Source organism: Hippichthys cyanospilos, chromosome 7 (assembly GCF_059441005.1).
Source record: "Hippichthys cyanospilos isolate Australia breed blue-spotted pipefish chromosome 7, RoL_Hcya_1.0, whole genome shotgun sequence".
Classification (NCBI taxonomy): domain Eukaryota; kingdom Metazoa; phylum Chordata; class Actinopteri; order Syngnathiformes; family Syngnathidae; genus Hippichthys; species Hippichthys cyanospilos.
In genome coordinates this window covers 18622323-18633995 of record NC_142375.1, presented here as the reverse complement: position 1 = coordinate 18633995, position 11673 = coordinate 18622323, and the positions used below count along the sequence as shown (strand labels likewise).

The following is an 11673-nucleotide window of genomic DNA, read 5'->3' as shown; positions in this document are numbered from 1 at the left end:
ATGTTAAATTTCATCTATGAAATATGAAATGTAACAAACGCAATGGTAAAATGACTCATATCTTGCAATATTTTTTGTCATAGGCTAACAGCATTGCAGTCACTGTAAAAAACAAAAACAAAAAAACAATTGGGTAAAAAAAATAAAATAAAAATACATTATTGGTCAAAAAAAGACCGGCCCAATATTTGAGTCAGGTTGACCCAACTTTCCGTATTGTTTAGCTCAAAACCTCAAAAAGTGTCTGGATTGTGCAAGATTACTTTAACAAATGTTTTTTTATGTATATAAAACCAGCCAGAAAAAAATGTCAAATCGACCCAAACGTTGGATCACTTCTTTTTTTGACCCATATTTGTGTTATTTTTGACCCAAATGTTTTTAGAGTGCTTAAATGCCAAGTTTACTGTTTGAGGAATGACCTCGTTCTTTCATGAAAAAATCCTAAAAATCATTTTTAAAACAATGTGTCTTTGGGTACCAATCAGGCTCTGTGCCTATATAGAAAAAATGGATCTGCCAAGATGTCACCTTTAAAAAAAGAAATTGGATGAATAAACTTAATTTCTATACCTAAGCAGTTCCAAACAGCGTTCTCCTCGTTCTTTTGGTAAGTGCCAAGATTTATAAAACTTTCAAAGTGTACAGGTAGTTCACAAAGCCCGCATCCAGTTTGCCCCCACGTTCACGTGCTTTTGGCGTTTCCCAGCAAAGCGAGCGAGCAAAAGCTTCCAAGTTGCGCTGCACACACACGAGTGCAACAAGTGCACGTTGGAAAGTACAAACACATGAAAAGAAAGGGGGAAAAAGTGTTTTTAAACAAGTGCCCAGTCAAGTAATTGGATTTTATGCCCTCTTCGCGCTCGCTCGCGCCTTTCTCTCCATGGTGCTCCCCGAAAAGAAGCTCTCTCCAAAAACCTCTCCAGACGTCTGCTGAGGCTTTTCTTTCACAACCTCCCCATGCTCTTTTTTTTTCAATCTTTTTTTATTTTAATTCTTTGACATCGCTCGCGGGATCAAATATAGGCAAGCCGTTTTTTGGGGGGGTTTCTCGGGGGGTTGTGCATGAAAAGCTCCGTGAAAAGGCGAGACTGCATGCGAGGCGCCTTGTTTTGGCGCATGAGAGCCGTCCGGGTGCACGCACACAATAAACCTGTTGTTAACCTTGCTGCTGCAGATATGTTTGAAGCAAACAGACAATTGTTGTAGCAAAATGTATTCAAGTATAAAATAATGCCCTTTGTTTGGAGAGGGGGAAAAACTTTAGCAGGCGCCTTTGTGCACTTTGCGCCTCGGCGTCCCCGCGTTGGCGCATTCCCCGGGCGCCTTGAAACGCGATTGTTTCTCGCTTTCTAATGACATTTACCGGATCAAAACACGCCGTTAATTCGATCAGAAGGCCTCACCCCTCGCAACAATGGCAGTATAATTTCTCCCAAAGTTTGTTAAGTTGCCCGAAATTAGGCAAATGAATAGGGGTCTCCAGGCGATCCGTCTTGCAGGTGACGCCGGATAATGCGCGCTCGCACCAGCTGCATTCTTCTTTATTTCTCCCTTTCTTCGCAGAGCATTATTAAAATTTAGGCCAATGAAACTATTCATGGCACTGAATAGACATTTTCTTATAGGATAATAGGATACAAATTGAGCCCCCCTCCAAAAAGGGGTCTCCAGTGGCGGCTCCTCGCGTGCGCCTTGACGCGGACCACGCTCGTGTGCCAGCACGCATGCGTGCACCTGCCATCGTCTCACACACACACACACAAACAAAAATCATACAAAAAAGTATATTTATACATCTAAAAAAGAGGAACGTCAAAAAAATAAGAATAAAAGTCACTCTCAATTTGGCGGAAAAGCTTACTCCATTAGTCTAATGACAGTGGACAGGCACTATATGCACTTAAGTGTGTGCGTGTGTGTGAATGTGCGTGTGTGTTTGTGTGAAACGCAAAAACGACTAAACAGGCCGTCGTGTGAGGACAAAACAGACTTCTCATTCTCTTTCTTTTCTTTCTTGTTCTTGTTTGGTTGTTTTGGCTGCGCCCTCATGTGCGCCAAAAAGGGGTCCCCCCCCAACCCCCTTTTACTTTTGCTAGTTCTTGGTTTCCCGCTTCACCCTCCATAATGCAAATACTTGCCAACGACGAATCACGTGGCTTTCAAGAAGCCACGTGGGTTAACAAAGCCAGGTTAACCCCCCTGACAGCCCACCTCTTCTTTTTCTTTTTTTTCCTTCTCTCCAAACTGATCCTAAACGCGCGTTTAGCCCAGCGTGCACGCATCTAATCCCCGCGTGGAATAATTTACATTTTGGCGTGAATCCCCCCTAGATGAGAGCCTTTATAAGGGCTTGCCTTGTTTTTTACCGCTTACATTTCGTTCTCCTTTCCACTGGGTCGTTTCTATCTGCAATTAAGCTGCAACACCTTGGAAGACTTCAACAAAAGAGTTTATCCTTAATGGCATCCAAAATGAAGGAACGAAAGGTAAACACGAATGTTACCCTTCTCGTTTTTAATGAATTATAATTTTGTATTAAAAAAAACGTCATTTTTTTCCGTTGTTTCGGTGCTGGAATTTGTTGTGCGCTTCACAATTGTGCGCATTTTATCACGCCCTCAGCACGCAGACGCCTTTGGAGATTACGTCATCATATTTCGCTACAATCCCTTAAAATGTTCTTCATTTTTCTTGTTTAAAGTTCCCTCTGGATTCTACTTATGTTTAAATGACGTATTAAACGTTGATAAGCTACCGGAAGCTGTGCGTAATGCAGCCTGGCGCGCATCGGTGCACGCGTTTTAATTCCACGTATTGTGATATACAGGAAAAAAATGCATATGAATGCATCGATTGACTCGTGTGTATCTTCGCAGAGAACGCCCATTTCCCACAAAGTGATAGAGAAACGAAGACGAGATCGTATCAATCGCTGCCTCAACGAACTGGGCAAAACTGTTCCGATGGCGCTGGCCAAGCAGGTATACGGAAGCCTTTTCGATTTCATCACACCGAAATGCAAATTGATATTTTGGTTATAATATGTGCATGTTATGTCATTTTATTCCGCTTGAAGAACTCAGGGAAGCTGGAGAAAGCTGAAATATTGGAAATGACGGTTCAGTATTTGAGGGCTCTCCACTCTGCAGATTTCCCAAGAGGGAGAGAAAAGGGTGAGTAGAATACTCAATTGTGAGCTCTTTTATATTCAAAATGAAAAATTGTAAGTCAGCAATAAAATACACGTTAGCTGTCATGACTTTTTAACATGTATACAGGAGACAATACAAACATCAAACTCAGATGACTTTTACGCGTATAATAATGCTCCTTTTTGTTGTTCTATTAAGTTGACAGCAAATTACAAGTACAACCGAGAAAAAAGTTAAATAACTACGAATTATTTGGCGATTTTTTGTATGTATGTATTTTTTCATTTTTGATCACTTAAATGTGTGCAGAAGGTATACCTAATGAAGTTGGTGCAATGTAGCACGTCCAAATGGTTGAACATATTTTTATTTATTTCATCTTGCCCCCTCAAAACAACCCCCCATACATAGGGTATTTATATAACAATCTCAAAAAATATTTAGTTGATTTTACATAAAACAACTCAGAAGGTTGGGTCCAACTGACCCAAATATTGAGTTAAGTTTTTTTTTTTAAGTTGTATTTATTATTTGTTTTTCTTTTTTTTTGTCTTGGAAAATTACAAGCTCACATCAAAGTATCATTTTTAAAAATATATTAGGGTTTTCCTTATATTTTTATATCACTATTTGAAAAGGTTGTGGCATACTGTGTAAATGTTCCTTGAAGATATTTTACTTTGTCATTTAAAACGATAGTAACAAGACATATATAGTGGAACAAGACAGAATAATGTAGACAAACTGACAAATTAAACAATCTTTTTTTTTTCTTAATGTGTGCTTTTGATGTATAAAAGTTAAAATCCACTTTTACTCATCAAAATATGACGATTTGATTCCAAAGCAAACCTTGAAATTCAAATGGCCACAAACACATTAAGAGGTCAAGACGTCAAGCTTTTATTTTGAAAATGCACAGCTGTGAAATCATTTCAGGTCATAAAGCATCATCCACATCATGAGACAGACAGAGAAAAAAAACAAGATGTGCAAAGCTGTTTTGGGGGCAAAAGTAGCAATTTTGAAGACACTAATTGAGCAAGTTTTGTTTTCATTCACATTTTTCCCTGATAATTCCATTTAAAAAAAGTTCATAATGTCAATTACTTAAGCATTAATCTACAATTAAGTTTAATGTTTAAATAAATAAGATTGCAGTGTAGGCAATATCTGAACTTGAATAAAAAGACCATCATTTATTAAAAAGTAGAAAGATAAGGAAAATGTATCATTTAGATTCTTCAAAGTATAGGCACCTTATGCACAAAAAACACGTTTGCACATATTGATAATTTCTCTGTCAGTTTTATGACGCAGATGATGCTTTATGACCTGGAATAACTTTCAGTTCACGGCTGTATATTTTCATGAGATAATTTCATGAATTTCTTGATCTCTCAATGTAGTTTAACCCTTATGCAGTATTTTCACAATTTTTTGGTCAATTTTTTTTCACATCACTCTCTCCAAGTGGTGTGATAGCTAAGTGGTTGTGCCATGTTGAACTACAACAGGATGTCATCATCTGGTTGGAATTTCAGCTCCCTAGTGTCTTCTTTCAATGTTTTTCCCTTTGAGGTGAAATGGAGAACAAAACTCGAAAAGTGAGAAATAAATGTGAACTAAAATATGCAAATGCGCTGTTAAACGGAGCTTTGTATGATAAAATTGTCCACTTTTATGCATTAGCCAATCAAACCTCATGTTTTTAAAAATGAAGTTGTTTTTTTATGCGTGTGCAGGCGAGTTGCTGACCGAATTTGCCAACTACTTCCACTACGGCTACCACGAGTGCATGAAGAACCTGGTCCATTATCTGACCACGGAGGACCGAGCCGAGACCAAAGACATCAAGTATGCACGCATCCTGGCCTTCCTGCAGTCCAAATCGCGTGCCGTCACCGAGCCCGTGTTCGGTTCCGCCACCCCCGAACCGTCGGACTACCTGGGCCAACAGCTGCACTCGTCCCCGGAGCACCAGAGCCTTCATAGCCCCACGGAAGCCGCCGTGTACCACCAGCAACAACAGCAGCAGCAGCAGCAGAGTCCGGCTGCACACTTGGCCTGGCACGGCTCGGCCCGCGGCCCGGCCATTTCGTACCCGCCCGCCGTGGCGTTGAGTGCGCAGCAGCACGGTGGCTTTTTGACGCCGGTGCAGGGACTCGAACATCATCACTATTTCAATTTGCTAGGCCACGCCCATCACAACACGTTTGCTTTACACAGTGCGCAACACGCAATGTAACACACACACAAAGACGTACGCACTCACTTGTTGCCTTGTTGCAGTTTTATTTATACCAATGCGGAGGGTGGAGATGGAACTTGTAAACTGTACATGATGTGAATAAATTCTTGAAAAAGTCATAGCTACTTGCCATGCTTATACACGATATGACGGACAGACAGGCGGACAGACAAACAGAGAGACAGACAGAAAGAAAGAAAGAAAGAAAGAAAGAAAGAAAGAAAGAAAGAAAGAAAGAAAGAAAGAAAGAAAGAAAGAAAGCAAGAAAGCAAGAAAGAAAGAAGACATGACAGTAGGTTGCCAATGTTAGCAAAAACCCTTTTGGGCTGTTATAAGAATGGGAAATGTCAAAATAAATAAATAAATAAACCCATATATATATATATATATATATATATATATATATATATATATATATATATATATATATATATATATATATATATATATATATATGTATGTGTGTGTGTGTGTGTGTGTGTGTATATCTGTGAGTGATGTGGTGTAGTTGTACACCACTAAACATAATGAAATAAACCAACAAATAAAAACAACAGCAAAAATGTGACCGTTATCTCATTTGCAAGGAAGATTACCTGAAAGTCATTATTTTCTTTTGAGCCATGTTATTCCTAGCAAAAAGTCATGCCCACTTCACACACACACACAGCGATGTACAAGGAAGGTAAAATCCTCTGACAATATTTCAAGATCTCACACAGAAATGAAGTGTGTCTACTCTCCACATTGGTCGGTATCCAAACTGGCCTCCAAGGTGAACTGACACATTTCTTCTCAGCTCTTTTAACAAAGTTGTATGTGTGGCATTTGGAAGTTAAAAAAGAAGAGCTTAAACAGCTAAAGCGGCGCCTCATTGTGAGTGAATACTGAAAAGGGAACAATCATGCTTCATCCTTGAGTGACTGCGAAGAAACGTCATCAGCACCATGAAATCAAAGTTTCGCTTTCAAGCAAACTAAAATGCTTTTTCTGTACTCTTAAGTTATGAAACAATCCGAGTCTCCCCATGTGGCATCTCGAGGCACATTCAACACTAATAAAAGACATAAAAAGAGGTTATTGTGTACACATGCTGGTATGTGTACACAAGAATGATTTCAGGGTGGCTAGCTCAGTGATGGATGCATATGAATAAACTTGCATCATTCGCCTGGATGCTTGAATAAAACACATTAAGCGGCATTAAGTAGCCCCCCCCCACCCCAACCCAACGTAAAAAAGACAGTGGCCATGCATGCGGATGAATAGTGACTGCAAACACAAAGTAAAGCGGGGGACTCGGCATGTTCATCCACACGAAAAAGCCTCACACACATCACATGAATAATAATCAAGTGAGCACGGATAAAAAGAAATTGCATTTATTGTCATGTAAACTGAGGCCCAGTCGGTGTTTGTCTTTTGATTTAATACCGCAAACGGTTCAAGATTAGGAATTAAAGAAAAAAAAAAGTACCTTCAATTACCAACTTAAAATGTACAGGTTTTAAATCAACGTTGCTTATTTAACCCTTGTGTTGTCTTTTGATCATTTTTGGATCATTTCCTCCACATCATTCTTGCAGTATTTTTGCCAAGGGATGGCACACTTCTGGTAGAGTGATAACTAAATGGGCTTGCCATGTAGAATTTTGACATGATGTCACCATCCGGGTGAAATTTCAGCTTTCTAGAGTTTTCTTTCAATGATTTCCCTTTGATGTGAAATACCATTGATGTAAAGATCAAAGGATTGGACAAAATACCGCGAAGGGGTTAAATCAATTCACATATCATTAATGTGTGCCTTCTTCAATTTTTTCAGGTGTTTCCTATGAAAAAAAAACAGCGATATGTTAACCATGATATAAAATATAATGTAAACAGAGGTTTCGGATTAAGGGATTAATTGTGATCAATTAATTACAGACATATTAAAAGCATGAGTTGTTTTAATCGTGTTAATCTCCTTTTTAATCTGTAACTTTCTGATTGTAGATGAAATCTGTTTGCCTACATCAGGCTTCTTTCGCTTGAGGTGTTCTGATTGGCTCCTGTTGTCGGCGGAAAGGCCAGAAGGAAGACGTGAACATGGAAGAGCATGTGTGAGGGGTCGGCCAGATGATTGGTATATTTAACTTTTAGAAAACACTCCAAGGGCACCTTTGATGAAGTTAGAGTGATATACATTTTTTGTATGAAGGGTTAGTGGTTGCTTACCACAGAAGCAGCTCAAGTTTAGCCTAGCACATCAGTGCAAAGCATCCACCTATGATTGCAGCTACAGCTAAGATAGCAACAAAGATGCTAATGTAACACCCTGCATTTGAGCATAGTTGCATAGGACTGGATGGACATAGCTTTATTTAAATGTTATTTTTGAATGATTTGATGACTGACAAAAAAATCTGCTTCATTCCACCTGATGGTCGAGAGTAAAGGATGCAGTCGGCACTTGGCACTCATCCGATTGTTTCATTGCATTACATATTATACTTGTGTTGTACAAAGACGACATGCTGAAAACATAACACAGCCAAGGAAACATCTTGCGTGAGCATTCGTGCACCATTGTGAGTACAATGCTGTTTTTGTTTGGGCGTACGCATGCAAGCTGTGAGAAGTCCAACACGTTAATCGGAGTGCATCACCGGCATGGCATTGGCTGCCTCTGCGCACCTCGCAATTTGATCTGAGGCTTAACACGGGGGAGCAAGGGGGGGAGCGTCGGATCGAGCATAGAGATCATTCCCACACTAGATAGCCCGATCTATCACACCTCCCCCGCCCAACACCCTGCTCATGCCAGCTCCCCCTCCCCCTCCCGGGCTGATAATGCCAAAACTTGGCAGACGCATGAGCAACAGTTTTCCCATCACAAGAGAAGCCTTGCTTGGCACCGTGCTCACTGTAAGAGCGGTGCAGACGTGACTCAATGAATGAATGAGGCCCTGTTGGCAACAACAACAACCCACTGTATGCTAACATGCCACTTTAAGCACAAAACACACACATAGGTTTGTAAAGATACACTTGCGAGGACACACAATGAAATAATGCATTTCCTAGCCCTTGACGCTAACTCTAACCCTAACCCTTAACCCAACCTCAAGCCTAACCCTAAAACAAGTCTTGACCCTTAAAAAGAGTCCTGAGGACAGGCCTAAATGTCTTTACTTCTCCAAAATGTCCTCACTACGTCTCAAAACGAAATGTCACAAAACTCAAAGCGATCCTCACAAGTATAACATACGACCATGTATGAATGACAGTTTTCGTCACCTATTTTGCACTTGGCAATCACACCGCCATGCCATCAGATTATGCAAATCCGCCGAGTTGCCCCCGATTGAACACTAACTCTTTTTAAGAGCAACATATTGGAGGTTGAAGTGAATGGGGCCGTGGTCTTACAGGAGGGGGGGGGGGGGGGTCAAAGGCATCGTCTCGTATCAATGGAAACATGTTGAATACTGTACGAAATGTCCAACTGTGGACTCACGTCTCAGTCACGCCCCGGCATTTATTTCTCTTTTTGTTTGTTTGTATGGGAACAAGGAGCAGTGATTTCAAGCAGCCTGATGTGCCAAATGTTTTAAGCTGCGCTCCCCCTGTGACATCCCCGCAGAGTTGGAACACCCCCTCGCACGCCTTCAAAAAAAGTCAAAACAAAGCGTTTTGTTTCAATGTTAAACATGTAACAAAAAATGTCACTTTAACTGAAGTTCCACGTTAAAGTTTTACTATATTTAGCATGTCAGTCATTTGGGGAAAAAATATAAAAATATATATTTTTGATATTTTATGTAATTATGTATGTATTTATGTATGTATGTATGTATGTATGTATGTATTCATTGATTTGGCTATTTTGTTTTGGATGTATTTATTTATGTCTTGTTTATCATTTTTAGATTTTTTTAAAAATATTCTTTTAAAAATTCAAAATGGTTTTATTTATTTATTTATTTTGGGGGGTTGTTTTTAACTGTTTGCTGTTTTTATATTTTCCCCTATTGTTTTTTTATTTAATAATTTTTACATTTGCATTTATTCTTCTCTTCATCATAGTTGTTATGTCCTTTTCAAAAATTTTGTCATTTTTCTTATTGTGAATATTACAAAAGAATATTGTATTCAATGTTATTTTAATTATTTTTACTTAATTTTCTTGGAACTATTTTGGATATTACTTTTAATTTTTGTAATTGCATGTTTTTCTATTTACATGTATTATTTTTATGGAGTTTTATGCAATTTCAATTTTTGATATGTTTTCTTATGTTTCCCTACTTTTTATATTTAATCATTTTTACATTTCTGTTTATGTTTTCATTTATAATATCTACTTTTATGTCCTTATTTTTAAAAAAAAACTTTTGTGTTATTTTGAATTTTACAATAAATCTAGTATTGTTATTTTAATTTTCTAATTTATTTTCTTGAACCTATTTTTGACATTTATTTTGTTTTAATACAGGATATGTTCATGTTCATGCATCCCTAATTGTGTGGGCGTGCCACAGTTTAAAAACCACCGTTTGGAAACCAATTCAAAGATGCCCAAGAAATGTCCCGCGGTCTTTGTTATTCATGAGAAAAAAACCGAGCGAGCTTGTTGACGTGCACAATTAAGGCGTCATTTGCCAAGTGAAAGTGGGGTCCTTTGTTTTTGGAGGGACAAAAGGTTGAAAAAGCAAATGTCGCGAGGGTGCGTTTGCTTGTATCGATGACACAACAAAACAATAAAGCCCACTTGTATCAGCTGCGCACAGTGTGACATTACAAAAAAAACAACAGTTGATAGGTATGCTGCTTAAACAAACATACAGTACATTTGTTGGGCTCCCCGCAAAACCTCATTTTGTCCGAGTATGTTTGGATCAGTGAAAATAGAGCTTTGCAGCAGTTTGGAAAATCAAATAAAAAAAAAAAAAGATGCCACACGCTGCTTATAATTATTATATGAAAGATAAATTACATATTAAACCAAACACCAGATAAATATTGACGAAGCAAAGTCTGCTAGCTTAATGCTAACACACAATGTAAAGTGTCATCAATGGGCTAGTTGAACTAGCCTAGTTGAACTAGCAAAGGTGCAGCACCACATGTAGACAGACAAAAACAATACTCACAGATATATATATATATATATATATATATATATATATATATATATATATATATATATATATATATATATATATATATATATATATATATATATATATATATTATATATGTATACAAATTTATCCTCAGCATTTCTGACCCCCCTATTTGTGTACAAACTGTCCTCGAGGCAATCAACCCAACTTTTTTTTTTACATTCTATTGAATTATGTTTGTCTGTTTTGTTTAGACACTATCTTTTTACGTCAGAGTTAAAAAGTCCTGTTTACGTTGTCTCACTTTAAAAAACGTCACGCTCCAGTGGCGAGCAGATCATATCAAGTGTGACAACGTCAATCGAGAGAATGCGACATCAAAGCCTTCGCTGCCCTGAATGGCCGTGTGTACTATTTATGTGTGATGTGTGTGATGCGGTCGGCACCTGACATACTTGAGGCAGCGGCCGAAAGGGCCGAAAAGGAAAATAAAACCCCGGGGTCCTAATATGCTCCCCGTGCGCTTGGCTGGACTTGCGAGGGGCCAAAAGTGCCAGGGCCCCCTCTTTTGTGCGTCCGGTTGACGGCTGCTCCGGTGTATTTATCCTCGTCCAGGGGGCGCCCCCAGGGGCTTGGCGGGTCGCCCCCTGAGGTCAGCGTGTGAGTAACGGGTCCGGAGGGGAGACAAGTAAGATTGGCAGTCAAGTGACTGAATGAACCCCAGTGAAAGATGCAGCTTATAAATGTTTCTGTGTGACTGCTTGCTAGTGTGAGGCTTTTATTGGGGGAGTGGATCGCGTCCCATCAATGGAGGGAAGCAAAAAAAAAAAAAAAACATGGCCACATCTGCCAAGACTGAGCATGAACGCCAAGCATAACGTTAAAGATGAAAAAAAGTGTATTTTGGCAGTTGTGGTGGATGGTGGGGGCAAATGGTCAAAGTCCACTGCTGACCTAACTTGTGGCCCTCTCAGCAGGAGCCCGTGTCGGACATGACAACATGTTGCAACGCAGCACATGCAGGGTGAGTCGGGTGACCCTGTGAAAGTCACACACGGCGCACGGGTGACAAACTCATCTTGGTAGGCCGTGTTGGAATTATGGTTTCGAAAAAAGATTCCACAAAGTCAGTTCAAATTTCGATTATACCTTTCTA

At 39.3% G+C, this 11673-nt stretch overlaps 1 protein-coding gene across 1 annotated transcript; it reads left to right on the top strand.

The window, feature by feature from the left end:
* The first annotated feature begins 2234 nt into the window (after nt 1-2234).
* helt (helt bHLH transcription factor) lies at nt 2235-5474 on the top strand. The gene is made up of 4 exons (XM_088420048.1): nt 2235-2489; nt 2880-2984; nt 3080-3176; nt 4901-5474. Exons 1-4 carry the CDS (start codon nt 2334-2336, stop codon nt 5401-5403), a joined length of 861 nt encoding a protein of 286 aa, XP_088276174.1. The 5' UTR covers nt 2235-2333; the 3' UTR covers nt 5404-5474.
* Nucleotides 5475-11673: the final 6199 nt, after the last annotated feature.

What these genes read in the sequence shown, in the direction of transcription:
- helt (XM_088420048.1), top strand. Translation starts at nt 2,334, where the DNA reads ATGAGAGCCTTTATAAGGGCTTGCCTTGTTTTTTACCGCTTACATTTC. An exon ending in CCAAAATGAAGGAACGAAAG is followed by an intron (nt 2,490 to 2,879) that starts GTAAACACGAAT and finishes GTATCTTCGCAG; the next exon opens with AGAACGCCCATTTCCCACAA. An exon ending in CGATGGCGCTGGCCAAGCAG is followed by an intron (nt 2,985 to 3,079) that starts GTATACGGAAGC and finishes TTCCGCTTGAAG; the next exon opens with AACTCAGGGAAGCTGGAGAA.